This window comes from Micropterus salmoides, unplaced genomic scaffold, assembly GCF_014851395.1.
Source record: "Micropterus salmoides isolate LMB-PRFRI ecotype aquatic unplaced genomic scaffold, ASM1485139v1 Ms_hic_scaffold_9, whole genome shotgun sequence".
NCBI lineage: Eukaryota > Metazoa > Chordata > Actinopteri > Centrarchiformes > Centrarchidae > Micropterus > Micropterus salmoides.
The window spans coordinates 6,636,424-6,652,248 of NW_024044681.1; the positions used below are offsets into that span (position 1 = coordinate 6,636,424).

At 45.7% G+C, this 15,825-nt stretch overlaps 1 protein-coding gene across 8 annotated transcripts in view; it reads right to left on the reverse strand.

The window, feature by feature from the left end:
• Positions 1–1,022: 1,022 nt before the first annotated feature.
• Positions 1,023–15,825, reverse strand: part of nup98 (nucleoporin 98 and 96 precursor) — a 33,922-nt gene continuing 19,119 nt past the window's right edge. For 7 of the 8 annotated variants that reach the window (XM_038708848.1, XM_038708845.1, XM_038708843.1 and 4 more), the window contains exons 22-35: positions 13,848–14,087; positions 13,622–13,754; positions 13,213–13,475; positions 12,021–12,205; positions 11,635–11,897; positions 11,273–11,548; positions 10,811–10,968; positions 9,937–10,077; positions 9,671–9,822; positions 8,392–8,613; positions 7,495–7,736; positions 7,260–7,414; positions 4,500–4,611; positions 1,023–3,238 (exon numbers count right to left, since the gene is read on the reverse strand). In XM_038708848.1, coding sequence (XP_038564776.1) covers positions 3,039–3,238; positions 4,500–4,611; positions 7,260–7,414; positions 7,495–7,736; positions 8,392–8,613; positions 9,671–9,822; positions 9,937–10,077; positions 10,811–10,968; positions 11,273–11,548; positions 11,635–11,897; positions 12,021–12,205; positions 13,213–13,475; positions 13,622–13,754; positions 13,848–14,087 — 2,742 coding nt within the window. In that variant the 3' untranslated portion in view covers positions 1,023–3,038. The remainder of the gene's footprint in view (positions 3,239–4,499; positions 4,612–7,259; positions 7,415–7,494; positions 7,737–8,391; positions 8,614–9,670; positions 9,823–9,936; positions 10,078–10,810; positions 10,969–11,272; positions 11,549–11,634; positions 11,898–12,020; positions 12,206–13,212; positions 13,476–13,621; positions 13,755–13,847; positions 14,088–15,825) is intronic. The other variant, XM_038708847.1, reaches the window with a different exon arrangement.

Here is a 15,825-nt window from a genome sequence, read left to right on the forward strand (position 1 = left end):
TGACGCTAAAGCCAAGTCAAGCCAATAAGCATCTTATAAGTTTATAAAACAATTTACTGTTATGTCTTAAGTGCACTTAGCAATAAATTAATTTTGCTTCAAATTTCAATCTGGTGTCTTTTTTAAGTTTGTATTGGACAGAATACCTCATTATCTCAATTAAAAGTACTGAAACAAATGTTTACATGACATAAAAAGTTAAGTTATTATTTTGGCCGGTAAAAAAATAATAAAAAATATGTTTGGCCGGTGGATTTTTTAATCTACCAGTCCCATTGGCAGGTGAGCCCCTGATGGTAAGGGTAAGGGGCTTTGGGGTCGGTCAACGCCTTTAACACAAAAGTAGCGCCAGCACCCGGGGCGTCACACAGACGCTGAACGGTACCTTTTGCATCAAATGGCTACGTTTTGTCACGGTCTGAATATTCAGCCTTTTTGACCAGAAGAGCTAAACTCAAGTCTTTTGTTCATTAATGTTTCTGTTGCATCTGAAGAACCATGAATAAAACTAGCTGACAGATTTAACGACACCGGCAAAGATCAAATTTCAGATTTTTTATAAATTTGGTTGGCTAGCTCCAGTTCCACAACAGATGATCAGCTGAGGTTATTAGTGCCCGAGCTTGAAACGTGCGGTGAGGACTTTGACGTCCAAGGAATTCTTTGTTTAAATCTTTCTTCTTTCCCATAAACGGCCTAAACGTGCTCGAAAGCTCATGGAGCTTTTCACTAGCTTCAAATGCAGAGAAAATATGTGTGCCAGATGGTTCTTGTGCATTCATTGTGTTTTCAGTGTTTGGAAACAACAAAAAAATCCAACCATCGTTCTAATATGAAGTCCAGTCACACACACACACAAAGTTCTGGTTCCTGCAGTGGAAACACTTTGTTTGGAAAAGGTCTTTTAAATAAGTTATCCGGTCGTCGCTGCCAGCTGATAACGGTGATCATGTTCAGCACAGGTTCTTTCCAAATAAATGAAAAATGAATCCTAAGATCCAGAAACAACATGAAACAAACTGTTTATTTCTACTTGACTTTATTAAAAATTGTCATCAACAAAAATCAGGAAACATGCACACACAAACACACACGCACGCACACACACACACACACACATAGCAGTACCCATCCATATAAACTACACACACACACACACACACCGTTTAACAGGAGGAAAAACTTCTGGTTTGTTCAGAAAACAAAATATTGTTGTAAGCTGACAGTTAATCTACAAGAAAAACAACCAACCAATCAGTCCGTAAGTGAAGGGTTTCAATCCAAAAAACTTTGCATGCATCCGATGTAATCGATAATTAGAGGAGGAGGATAAAAATGACCTGATATTCCCTGTTTGAATTTCCAAAAATATACAGTATTTATATAATTACATGCAGTTAAATCTCTGGTTGGCAGCTCACTTTTGGAGGGAAACTCTTCACTTTAGAAAATCTGACGACCAAACTGCAACAATGTGCTAATAAGAGAAAACACTTGTTTTTTTGTTGTCGTTTACGCGTGCACGCACTCTTCCGATTCACATTCAAACCAAACAGAAAAACAAGAAATCTACAAAAATAGACCATTAGGCATTTTACACTCTGCGTGTCGAGTCGTCTCCAAAAAAACCAACAACAGAAAAAAGCAACTGTGTGCACGACATCACCGCTCGTCTTTAATATTAAGATTATCGTCTTTATTCACATATTGACAGATGAACAGGTGCTACTGTCGCACTACGCTAAGCTAAACGGTGTTTTTTATTTACTCATAATAAAACCCAAATATTCGAGCTAATCAACGCTGTGGAGCTTTCTGACGGGGTCGGAGATCAAACGAGTGTTTGAAGGTTACGCTTCCATGCTCGTTTAAAACCCACGGAGAAAGAACCACCAACAATGACAACTTGGAAATGACTCTGAATGTAATTTTTATCCACAGCCGTGTGTTTTAGCTACAAGACAAATGATATATACGTCACGTGTTTGGTGATTTAACATATAAACACAAGCTGTCAGGCATCCGGTGGCTTCTGTTCATTTCTGCACAAAAATCTATACGCAGTGTCTTGAAACTTCCTTGAGTTTTGTCAGTGAACTTTAAATCTGTATTATAAAATATATAAAATCTGAAATCTCTCGGTTTAATGTGTTCAACTGTTTTAGTTTTGCAGACACAAGAAACTTACTGAAAAGCAGTGTTGATTGTGAGCTGGACTGCACCACGAAAGCAGATCCATTAATTATGTTTACATGATGCAGTTTAAACACAAACTGATCTGAAAGTCTGCAGGAAACGAAACGTCGACATGAATGAGCGCAGGACTCTGATCACGTGTTACACCTCTGCGGAGAGATTTTGATGCTGAGCAGAAACAAACAGAAACCAGCTGCAGCAGAAAAAAAAAAATGCTCTCTGAGGTCTAAAACCTTTTTGGCTCGTGACCCTGTGAGACGACCCGCCATCACTGGTCTATCAGTCACGACCTGTTCTACCAAACACTGATTCTTTTACTTGTTTTATTTGAATACTTTTTGAGCTGAAATAATCCAATCATCACCGGAGGAAAGGTCGATTGTTCTGCCAGTCAATCTTGGGACCCTGTTCACGTTTGGGTCCACTGTTCCGACAGAGAGAGAATCGTGGTTAGCTAATTGGCTAACTGTGCTAAATAAAGCCCGCCGGCCTGCTGGTTTAGATTAGGAGTCATTTCGTGTCTGTTGGCTCTCTTTTAAAATGCTGCCCTGAAGCAACACACACACACACAGATGAGGAATGACATATCGAAGCATTTTCTTCTGGAAAAATTGAAAGCAGCTCAAACTGACGGCGTCCAAAGTGGAACTGAAAAAAACTCCAGTTCTCAAACTGTTCTCCTCGACTGAAGACTCTCAGAAACGAGACAGATCAACTTTAACTCCACTTAGTTTTTACTGCGAGGTGGCTTCAGAGTTTAGTGATGTTTGAGCAGATGGAACTTGAACACCTAAAAAGACTTGTCGTTAGCTGCCCCCTCCCTGCGCTCCGGTCCCATGCTCTCATTGGCTTACGATGAGCTGCCGCAAGTACGACTGCGTGAGTCCTCGCAGCTCCTCCAGTGTGTAGTCCTCTGGCATTGGCAGGCGGGTAATGTGCGGCGCCAGCTGGGCGAGCGGGATGCTGAGGGAGTCGGACGCCGTGTCGCCCTGTTGCAGGCTCAGCACCACACGCAGGATGTTGGCCACACGCTTCGCCATTTCTGCATAGGAGGAGGGGAGGGGGGTGGGGGGGTGGGGGGTAAGGTCAGAGTGAAGGGTTTGTGTCGTGGAAGAGTCTGCAGGTTTTAATTTTCACCAAACAGCAGCAGCTGACTTCACCCGCCTACCTGAACTCTTTCAGAGATTCCTGTTTACTAACATCTGAAAACAACGACACATTCACTGCTACGCAGACGATACGCACTTCTACCTGTCTGTCCAGCTAGATGACATCAACGTCTTGGCGCAGGTCACGGACTGTCTCTCGGACATATCTGCATGGATGAGGGCGTCAACTAAACCTCTCTGAGACTGAACTTTTGGTCATTCCAGCCAAACAATCTATCCACCATAACATCAAACTACAACCTGGCTACTCATTGATGCTTTTTGTGCCATTAGCTCTTCCTAGTATCTCTTGTCACTCATAGATCTCTTACTGTATTGATGTTTGAATGTTTTTCCTAAAATGTCGATTCGGATGAAAGCGTCTGCCTAATGAGTAAATGTAATGTAAGCCTCCAAAGTCGTCTCACATTGATCCCTTAAGCTTGATTTATACTCCTGCGTAGGGTCTATGCACGTAACCATGCATTTATACTTGTGGGTAGGTGTGTCCGTCATTCTGCAATTACACCCCCAAACAATCACAGTGCTTACGGTCCACGTCAACTCGACGTGTAGTTACATTTTTGAGGAGGTGCACGTCAGGCGTACCTGTGATTGGTCGGCTGGGTAGCCTCGATTCGACGCAGAAGTACTTTAGTGTTGAGACAAGTTCCTCGACTCTGTCAGCAGAATCCCTTGCTCTCTGCTCTCTTCACATCTTGCTCTGATAAATATGCTAATTTTCTCGCCCACTTCTGCGTTGCTTCATTCACTTGTTTGAGAGGAGTCCTGATCTACTGTTAAAACAATATGTCTGGGCGTTTGTTCTGGATAGAGATCACAATGTCTTCTGGAAGCGGATTCAACACGCGTTCCATGTCCAAGTTCAGATTTGAGTTTCTCAGGTTGCAAAAGTGCGTCTGACTGCAGCTTCAGCTCACCTGAACCTGTTCATGTAGCCTCAGCAGCTCAGTGAAAAAGTAAAAAAGCCTGTCAAACTTTAATTCAGCTACACTGACTTTCGGCTTAAACTCTGACCCTCACCTTCGTCAAACTTCAGCTAATCAGACGACAGGTGTGTTCGTGAATCCAGCTGCTGTTAGACTCCTCTGGATACCAGTGTCTTTGTCACCGGTTAAGCCATCGTGGTCTTACCTGATTGGGCGAGCCGGTCTCTGGCGGTACTGCACGGCAGGAGCTCAATTCTGCTGCACAGAGACGTCACCTCGGTGTACAGACGCTCCAGCTCGTAGCCGGCATTCTCCATCTGCCAGAACACAAACATCCACACGTCACTTCTCCGTGCTGCAGCGGTCGAACGTGACAAGTACATTTAAGTGCAGTACAAAGTACTTCATTTTATGCCACTTCCACTGTACTTCAGAGGGAAATATTGTACTTTTAGAGCACTACACTTGCGTGACAGCTTGAGCTACTTTACAGATTAAGATTTTACATGAAATATGAAGGCTGCCCCCCCGACAAGTAGACAGCGAAGCGTCTCAGCTGACAAACTTTTACACTTTAAACTTTTACTATTAGTGCGGCAGAACAAAAAAATAAATAAATAAACACAAAACGGGAGCTGTTCCTCGTCACCAGGATGAATGTATCAGGGGATTGTTGCAACATGGACCTTTTCTGTTTTAACTTAGAAGTCACTTACCGGCGTTCTGCTGCTCACGCTAGCTGCCATTAGCAGCCCTATCAGCTGACTCTGCCTGGACTGGGATCTCGGAGTACCAGGGGAGTGTTGGTTTGAACCACTATCACAGGAGCTTTGGAGGTTTTCAGGCCCCGGGTGAGAAGTGCTGCTGAGGAGCAACGGTGGAATGAGCCCCAGAACCGATCAGCCGAAAAGGACTCGTCTCTCCATTACTCACTAGAGCCTGACCGATTTTTCGTTTTGCTGATATTATTATTAGCTACTAGCAGATATATCTGCATCGACATTTATAACAGCCAATATGATAAAATATGAAAAAATGATAAACAGAGAGTCAGGTCATGAGTGTTGCATATTTTGCCCACCAGAGGGCGCTGCAGCTTCTCTGTTAACAACTCTGCAGCAAGACAAAACATCAGCTGACCGCAGTCTATCCAGCTCAGAGGCGCTCTGCCGGTGAGTTGGTCTTTTGTCACGTCAATTACATGACTAAATATGGCCCTCATCACTTTTCCTCTTCAGAGACCAGACTTGCTAACCCTCACGTTTTTCAGTGCCCTCTCCAGACTGAGCAGCGTGTTTAATGTTACAGTAACCTGGCGTTGGAGGCTACGCTGCCGGCATGTGATTTAGAAATAAATCTACAAACAGCTCTCACTTCTCTCTAATTTATTCCTTCTAAATATTTTCTAACATGCCAACAGCAGGTAACGCTGCCTGTTGCTAAATTAGCCACAAAGCTAACTTAACGTGTCAGACATGTCAGAAATTATTAAACCAGAGGGCACTTGTGAATAAACGTGAGCTGAACCAGTATCTAACACACAGTTGCAGGTCCTCGTTGTAGACGGTCACGTAGTATTAGATTAATTAAAGGGCAGCGTTTCCTCCTCGTCACTGTATCATAGAGCCAGAGGTTTGTTAGGAAATAGTTTCTGTAGCTTTGGATAGAATTAACAGAGTGACGGTGATAAACTAGATGTAGAAAGTAGCCACTGTGGCAGATTACATGTAAGGCAATAACTACTGCATCATATATAAATAATTATTTGCCTGTGTAGGAGCGCTCCGTTTATCGTTATTTTGACATCAGTATGGTGTATGGTATTATTTTTAGTAGTAGTACTATATTGGTATTTTTTCTAGTTTCTGTTTTGCTGGCCCCCACAATACAAACACTATTTAATGTTCATTAGTAGTAGGACCCCGCAATTTATAATAAATCAGATATTTAAAAAATGTTTTCTGCAGTTTTATACTTTTGACTTTTATTTATTAGAACTTTATGTTGTTGTACTTTTGTTCAAAGTACTATTTCTGACGATGTTTATTTTTAAACTGCACTATGTCATGGTGTCTTGGTGAGGTCTCAACAGGGATAATCTTTGTTATCTTTGTTTGTATATTATGAGTTTGTTAAAATAAGGGGGGAAAGCAGAGAACACTTCCTCTGAGAACACCTCTAACACGCACTTCCTGTGCTCTTCTTCTGTCTCCTTAAAGTTCTCTTGTATTGACCGCACTTTGTTAACTCACTTCTTCCTCCAGGTATTTACCTCATTGATGCAGTACGTGCGGTTAGCTCTTACTAGCATGTATTGTCAGTTGCAGATCTCGTGCTGTATTCGATGCTCTGTTGATGCTTAGATGTTGTTCCTTAAATGTAAGTCGCTTTGCCAGTGAACGCAGACCGGGACCGAACAAAGCCTCGCAGCACCGAGGTGAATTACAGCGGGTCCGACCTCATACATCGCGTTGAGTCTGCGAGTATCGGCTCTTGTGAAGTCATTTATTTCCATGTTTTAAACGATGAGACGTGTGTGATGTTAAAAACAGTCCAATTGAAACGCCGGCTGGTCCGACACTTTCACAATCAGAACCGCCCGTCGTTAACAGGCAGCTCGCTGCTTGTAAAATGTAGATTTTAAAAGCTCATTATTACGTTTTTGTTGCACAGCGTTAACACTTTCTCTCTCAGCCTGGAACTCAAACCTGATAATAATGACGACTCAATTACAATAACGACAGGGGCCGTTCTGCATAATGAGTACTTTTACTTTTTGTTGCTAATACTGCTACTTTAACATCGGTGTGGCTCATGGCGGCAACGCTTCTTCTTCTTCGGTCTCATCTCAGGTTCATGTTCGTGGTTTTGCTCAGGAGGACCATCACAGTAAATAACTAACAAGGGTGTCATAATAAAGTGCAACATTTAGCATTTATAAAAGACACAGAGACGGCGTGCGTACCTGCTGGATGTCCTGCAGGGTCTTTATGACCCTGATGTAGTCCAGGTAAACCCTCCCTGCAGTGTCCCAGTCCTGGATGGTGGCGCTGTGTTCAGGGACCGCCAGCCCCTCCAGGAACTCCAGCAGGTAGTCGTGGTTGTCGTTGATGATGCAATCTACGGAAGAGACAATACAGGTTTACAAAAACTACAAGCTCAGTATAACAGCTTTCAGAGTTTCCCCGGAGTGTCCTGACCTGAGGCCAGATGTTGGATCAGCAGCCGGTGACATTGGCTCCAGTACCCGGCACGGTACAGGTGCAGGGCTTCCTGGTGTCTGTCGGCGTCGCGGCGGGCTCGGGTGGCCTTGGCCTCGTGGATCCACCGCTCCGGGATCAGCAGCCTCTCTGTCAGGAAGCGCTCCCTCCGGACCGACTCGTCCGTCTCCTGCAGGGGGCAGTGCAGGGTCAGCATCTCCCGCACCGCTCGCTCCCGCTCACTGAGGACAGAGACCAGAGTCAACTTTTAGAGTCTGCAGGGAGGACGAGAGGAGGCGGCAGGAGGAGGGCCGGAAACCGAATCTCCTGCAGGAAAAAGCTCAAAACCTCAGAAGCTCTTCCTCCTGATGAGTCCCCGTCTCCACACGGTGTCACTCAGCGAGCTGCGTCAGTAGACTGATTTTATAATTTACAAAATATACAGATAAAATCTTCTCTAACTTTGATACAGATCTGTAATGTCTGATTACTGTCAGTTGGAAAATGTACTGGCGATAGATAAATTAGTAACAGTCCTGTCTGATGCATTGGCCTCAGTGTCACTTATCCAAGTTACTGGAGACTTTACTGATTAACCTATTTATTACTTTTAACTTGTGCCTATCAATATAAATCTAAAATAATTGTATCTTTGACTCTGTTGTTTAGTCGGAACAGAAAGGACCTCCAAAATACTAATTTCATATATGAAATACGTCGACACGTTGTGATGCTGGGTCACACGACCAGGACCGCGTCATTGTTTAAAGTCACCCGTGACTGGTGTTTCCATGTAAACACGGAACCCAGATGTTTCAGCTCGGTGTGAAACTCCAACTTGGTCTGTAACGATCACCGGTTAACAAACCTTTTTATAATCTGTGATACTGAACGTACGTGTGGTCGGGGATGTGCAGCAGGATGAAGACGGCCATGTGCCAGAGGCCGGCGCTCTCCAGCTGTGCGGCGTAGCTGGCGTGGAGGAGTCCCTGCCGCGAGGCGCTCAGGTGGCTGTAGTGCAGCGCCTGCAGGACGCCCCACAGGTGCCAGCTCAGACGGTAATCCAGACGCTCCCAGGTGACAGTCAGAGGGTCCAACAGCTGCTGCAGGCTGTAGTGTCTGCAGGAGGACACGCAGAGAGACACGGGGGGCGTTAAAGGAGCGTTACGCTGTTTTCACTCGCCGTGGCTAGTTCTGCTCAGCTGTAAAATGTCTCTAACCCAGAGGACAAAGGTTAAGCTGCATTAGCATTAATGCTACATCGATTCATCTGCAGGTAATTTCTTTGATTCATCAGTTGTTTGTTTGTTCTGTAAAATGTCAGAATGTTCAACAGCCTGACAAGATGTAGGAGGCGCTGCGAGTACGAAGAGCCGATCAGATGATGCATTTTAACAGAGAGATCATCAGGCAGTGCATTAGAAGATGTGGACAAGGTGAATAAAGCTACAGCTGGAGGGAAAAGGTGAGCTGCTTTGGTTTAAGTTTCAGAGAGAGAGAGTATAACATGTTGCCTGCTAATAAATCCAGAGGTCAATTCCTGATGTATCATGTGAAAATAAAAACTGCTTCACACAGACCCTGCAGTCGGTATCAGCCAATCAGGTTTCCAGCAGTCAGAGGACTCTTATTTAAAATGTCTTGTTGGATGAATTGTCCAAGTGACATAACACAAACTGAGATATCGTCACACCTCAGGAGCTGGAACCAGAGATGGAAACAATTCAGATCAGAACTGTGATCTTATGATGGACTAATCATTTACTAGGTTTATCTGGTTTATCTGGTTTACTTTGACCCATACGAGGATATATCTCGGCCTCCCCTTCTTTTAGTGACTCTCTCATAAGTAACCACTTCATAAAAGTGAAATACTAAAATCCTGAAAGGAGGCGGGATCTGGTTCGCCAGTTTGAGGTCACAGCGTCTGATTAATTCCCTCAATAATCTATGATCAATATTTCTGTCCAGCCAGAACCCCGTCTGATCGTCCCGACAGTGACTGATCACATTTAGCTTCCTGTTCTGATATTCACTGTAACTCTGTTGTCTTGGTGCCGTGAAGCTGAAGTTTTGCCACTGGATGGCGTCGTGGAGCCGAGCGATTCAGCCGAAACACAACACAGGTTCCGCTCGTCTTCCTGCTGCAGACAGGTGAGCGGTGCGGCTGGTTTACCTGTCGCTGTAGAGCTTGAGCAGGTGGAAGCAGAGGTCGTGCAGCGGCCGCTTTGACTCCTCCTCCTCCTCATCATCATCCATTCCCGGCTGCTCCTCCTCCAGGTACGGAGGCAGGGGAGGGCAGGCGTACTTCCCCCCCTCACACGAGCCCTGCAGGACAGAAACGACGCACGTAGTCTGAATCCAGCCTCTCGGCATGTAAGACTAAATGAAGATGAAGGAAAACGACTAAAAAAGAAACTGGGATCAATGAAAGCAGCTCACCTGGAAGGCGGCTTCATATTTGGCGAGGGCGTCGGCCACGGAGGCGGTCGGAGGCAGCATGTACCAGAGGTGGACGGCCACGCAGCGCTTCCAGTCCAACTGAGAGCACACGTTCACCACCGACTCAGACGACTGCCACAGCTGCAGGGACGGACAGGAAACGGCGTCAAACAACCGCACGAGTCTGTGTCGTCCGTGAAATCATTATTTCAAGAAGTACGTGACCACATTCAGAAGATGTTCTGCATAAAGGAAATACTTCAGATTCGAGAGAAGCCGGTAAATGTCAGCACAAGTTTTTTTAGTTTGGATTTCATTCTCTAAATTCAAATTAGCTTTATTGGCATCAATGTATAGCAACAATATCGCCAAAGCTACATTTAAATTACATAAGGACAATTAATTTTATTAAATAAGGAAATAAAACAAAAGTTGTGTTAATAAAAATTTTAATATTAGTAAAAAATATATAATATAAAATTCCGTAAAAATTAAAAATAAAAGTAAATAACACAAGCGTGTGTGTTTTAGAAAATTAATTAAAATAAACTAAGTAAATGACTAACGTGTGTGTATTATAATAATAATAAAAAATTTAAATAAATAGATAAAACCGTAAACGTGTGCGAGTGTGCGCACGCGCGTGCGGGTACAAGATAAATAAAATTTATTTTAAAAAAAACCAAATCTGGCTCAAATGTGAGATTTAAAAACAACAATTACTAAAATATCAAACAATCAAAATAATAGTCATTTGAAAATTAGTGCAATTATTTATCGGTCTGAGTTCGAGCATGAGACATATTCTGCAGCAATTATTTGACGTTTGGGCGTTTCTCTTTCTCAAAACAGGAAATAAATTCAAGTCTCGTACCGGTTTCCCGGCGAGCAGCGTGAAGATGCGCAGTCGTTCCTCAGGCAGGTAGCTGTCGGTCTGCATGCGGCTCCAGTCGGCCAGCTGAAGGGCCAGCAGGTCCCGGCAGTACTGAGAGCCCGTGGCCTGAGACAGCAGCAGGGACAGCCGGTGGTCTCCTGGGGACAAACAGCTGAGCGTCAGCAGGGACACATCTGTAGTCGATTCTTCAGTCCATACGGGAACAGATTCAGTTCAGACGATCCAGCGCTCTGCGGCGGGTCCAGCTCATGCTTTATGGGCCGAACTCAGAGATGCTCTGATTCAGCGTGACGCTTTTTTTACAACATGTATGTAAGTTATCGTTTAAACAGACTAATTTTTCAAGAAAACGCTGCATCTGGACTCTCCACAGTCCGGTTTGACATGATTTTCTTTGGTTCTGCAGCGGTGACACCCGGGTTAACATGAAAGTCTCCTCACCTTCCTTCTGCGCGAGGCGACACGCCTCACTGATGCGGTTGCCCGTCAGGTAGCTGAAGACGGCCTCCGTGTGGCGACCCTTCCCCGCCAGCGCCGCCTCCTCCTCCACCCTGCCGGTGGCTCCGCGGGCCAGCCAGGCCGAGAAGGTCCGCCTCCTCTCCAGCTGCTGCTCATACTCGCCGCGCGCCTCGACGTCTGGCTCTTCGTCCGCGGGGCCCAGACGGCCCCACAAGGCCTCACACAGGGTCCAGACCTCGGCCCAGGAAGCCAGGAGGGCTGCGGGAGGACAGAGAGGGTTAAATCTAATTTTATCAATAACTTTACACATCATCGTTTCAACCCCGCTCGTCTGCATCACTTACGGTCCGCGTCTCCCTGCTTGCGGTTCAGCTCCGTGATCCACTCGGCGTACTCGTGCAGCGCCGCCACGCCGGGCTGCGGGCGGACCAGAGGGCAGGCGGAGGCGTCTGTGGTGTCGACTGTGCTGTGCTTCAGACAGATCTCCAGGGGGCGCTGCAGCACCGCCTGGCTCTCCTCATCCTCCTCCTCCTCACTGGCCTTCACTGCTGGAGGCTCCGGACCCACCAGCTGCTCCAACACCACCTTATAGGGGCTTTCGATCAGCCTGCGGGAGAATGTAGAACCGCATTTCGATCATATGACGTCCGATCAGTCGGGAACATCAACAGTTTTCAGTCTGCGAGGGATAAACTGAACTTTAACGTGCAGCTTCAGCTGCGTGTCTTACGGTTTGCTCCTGGCAGGTTTTGGCAGGAAGCTGAAGTCTGTTTTGGTGATCAGTTCTTGGTGGTCCAGCCGTTTGGCCGACGGCGAGCTCAGCCGGTGGCCGCAGTGCGCCAGCGTCCAGCCGGGACCCCACCCCACCCGAAACGAACGACCCGCAAACAGGCCGGCGTCCATCAACAGACTCCCCTGAAAAACGACGACACCAAAGACAAATGATGACTTCAGAGCAGCGATATTCAACTCAAAGAGGTCCAGTTAGAGAAAACTTCTAACATCATAACGACTACCTGGTGTCATAACGTCAAGTTGTATCAACATGTTTTTAATCAACAACTGGCCGGCCAATCAAACAATAGTTCACATCAAACTGGAGGGAGAATAATTAATAACTACTCTAATAATAAACTCTAAATTTAAGTAAACTTAAATGAAGTGTAGTCTTAACTTTCATTCCCTCTTAAATACAACTTTCTCTTGTTCAATGAGAAAGTTGTGGCTTCGATTGGAGAAAAAAAATGTACATGTAAGAATCTGTCCGTTCTTGATTAAAAGCCGTGTGAAATCTCTTTTCTCTTTCGTCTCCCTGTATCTCGCCCGCAGACTCGACTCTCGCTATGCTTATCTGAACACACAGTCCGAACCCGGACTGCAGAGAAGCAGCTGCGCTCCATGAAGATGTTAGTGATCAGAAAAGTTTCACAAACTACAAAGTAAAGGTGGCGATTCTTCCAGAGGAACCGCTCCGAGTGAAGCTACTTCTCATCTGCTGAACAGAAAGCTTGAACATGTCACTTAAAGAAACTCAAACCGCCGTTTGGAAGGTCGTAAGATCATTTTGCACAGTGTCTGGGCGTTTCGGCGTTTGATCCGCATTCATAAACCTACGGACACTTGTTTTCATTTCCCTGAGGAGATTCAGGGTGTGTCCAGCAGGTCAGTCTCTTTTGAATGTTCTTCAGAAATCTTCAAAGTAAAAGCTCTCAATAAGCTTGTCATAAAGCATTGCTGCACAAAAAGTTCTCACGCTTTTATTTTGGAGGCAGTCACTTGAGAGGAAGTGACCAGCCGCTATAAATTCTTTATTTTTCTGCTATCAAAGCGATCTGTGTGACAAAGTGAATGAATCAACGGAACGTGAACTGGAACTCTCTGGATCTCTGCGCTGACGGGTGAATATCAAACAGAGTACCAACCTTCCCCTGAGTGACCGACTCTTTGAGGGGGACGGGGCCGCCCAGCCGTCGGACGCCGACCGTCCTGACGGAAGGCTCTGGAGTTTGGTGCGGCAGCAGGAAGGACGAGGGGCCCGGCCCCGCCCAGTGTAAGGGCCGAGAGGGTTCGACGGCTGCTGGAGACGCCCGGGACAGAGGAGGAGGATGATGAAGAGGAGGGCGGGGAGAATCTGACAGCTGAGCGAGGAAGCCGGAGGTAAAGCGAGCCTGAAGGAGGCCCCCAACTGCAGAGAGAGAGAGAGAGAGAGACTCGGTGTCACGATTTCCAAAATAAGACCTTTAATCCAGACTGATCTGCCTGGAGCGTCACCACTGAGGGTCCCTGAGGAACCTTCCTGCATAAATAAGAGCTGAGGTCCGTTTCCCCTACCGGAGTGTCGGCTCTGAGCTCCCGGCACCACGATGCGAGGGGACGAGACGTTAGCGGGCCCCTTCGTCGCTCCCGGGTCCTGGAACATGTCGCTCTCCTCCTCGTCCTCAGCAAACAGAGACGCCTTCATGATCTGCCGACACAACAGGACAAGATTTGACGCTTTTATTCTGGCGGCGGCCTCATGAAAGTGATGCGCTTCCCGTTTGGTGGACGAGGCAGGTACCTGCAGGGTGTGAGGGTTGATGCCCAGAGAGGACGCCATGTGGCTGGACGCCGAGACGCCGTCGTGCTCTGCGGAGATCAAACCTCCGAGCTTCCCGCCGGCCGTGTCCATCAGGCCCCCCAGCAGGTCGCCGTCCTCCTCTCCTCCCAGCATGCTCTCTGTCGGGAAGCTCTGGGTGATGTCGGCCATGTCGCTGTCCAGCTCCGCCACGCCGCCCGGGAGCTCCATGACAACAGTGGACTGAACACACACACACACACACACACACACACACACGAGATAAGAGTGTGAACAAACGGGTGGAGGAGCAGGCGGCTGATCATCTGTGAGTTCAGGTCGTCTTTGTTTGTTAAACTCTTCCCACGTTGTAGCGAGTTAAAGAAACAATCTGAGGTTTCATATTTATAAAAATTAATAGTTAACATTCCCTCGACTGGCCTCTGTGGCCGATGGATTGTCGTCTATTTGGACGCACATCCTGATCCAGATTATCATTTTGATTAAAACTCCTCCTTTCGTGTTCCACAGCCGACTTTCCTCCAGACACACAAGACAATTTAAAACTTTTGATTTAATCGCTGGAACCCTGCGACCAGCTCAGCCTTTTAATCTCATTTATTACAGAAGAGACGCTGTTCTTCACACAAACTTTACAGACCAAAGATTAAAACGTCAGCTTTAGAACTTTATTCGTTTCTTTCATTAAATGCATAATATGAAGATTAGTACAATCTTGTGTCACACATCTTAAAGAGTCTAAAAAATCTTTTACTTGATGGATTAACATGACAGAAACTCTATAGTTGTTGTTTATAATACAATAACACCAGCACAGATATTCTTAAACCTTAAAAACATGGACGTCTGACCAGAAAACGTTTCCTGAAGAGTGAAAATACATTTTCTCTCCCCCCAATTACTCATTAAGTTACAAACATTTTCCAACACTTACATACGTGTGTGTGTGCGTAAGTTGTGAAACCTCCACTCAAGTCAAAGCAGCAGAATCAGAGCTGAACATTTTCTGATTAAAGAATACAAACGTATAAACTCTCTCCCCTGTTCGCTCAGCAGAGACGCAGAGCACGAAAACTACCCTGTTAGATGTTCAAGATTCACCCTGTCGTAATAAAAAACAAGCCGATTAAACAGCCGGCACGAGGGCACGATGGGGATAATAGATAGTTAATAGCTTAAAGTTTCTCCTACACACGATTGAAGTGACCGACGTGTTCGGTTCTGTTTCAACTGCAGACACCAAAACTGATTAGTTCAAGTCATTTAAGCAAAAGACATTTCGTGCTTCCTGCCAGCTCCGTGCGAGGACTTGCTGCTTCTCTCTGTTGACTGATTCTCTTTGGGTTTTCATTTACTTTAGTCCTGGCTAACTGATGGATATGTTCCAGTATTTTATAGAAGAAAGTAGTTAAAATAATCTGCAATTCATCGCAGGATCTGCAGCAAAATGATTGTTCACCGCGGTTTTAAACCTTTTCACGAACGGAGTTTCGGCAGATTCTCCTGCAGAGATCTGTGTTGCAGCTGCTTGTTGAAGTTTTGGATTTCTTCCTTTCACTGATGAAAGGTTTCCGGCTTCAAACATCAACGTCACACCGACTAAATCTGTGTCCTCTGTCTCTCTACCGTCTCAGTTTACACACACTTTCCTGAATGCATCTTAAAATATGACCTCTGCTCGTTCCCTGCGAGGACGTCCGGCTCATTTACAGCTCTAACCAGCGTTCACTCGTCTGTTTGCTGACGCCATCCTGACCCTGATTCACTGTTAAATCCTCTAACTGAACAGCTTCTAATCTCAGCTCTCTGTGAAAACATTACATTTATCGATACAGAACTGATTATTCGGTTTAAAAAAAAAAAAAAAAAAAAAATAGAAGAAGCTCCAAACCACAAATGGACAGCTTTCACTCTGAAAGGTGGAGCTCTAATCAGGACGCTGCATGAAAACGCTAACATG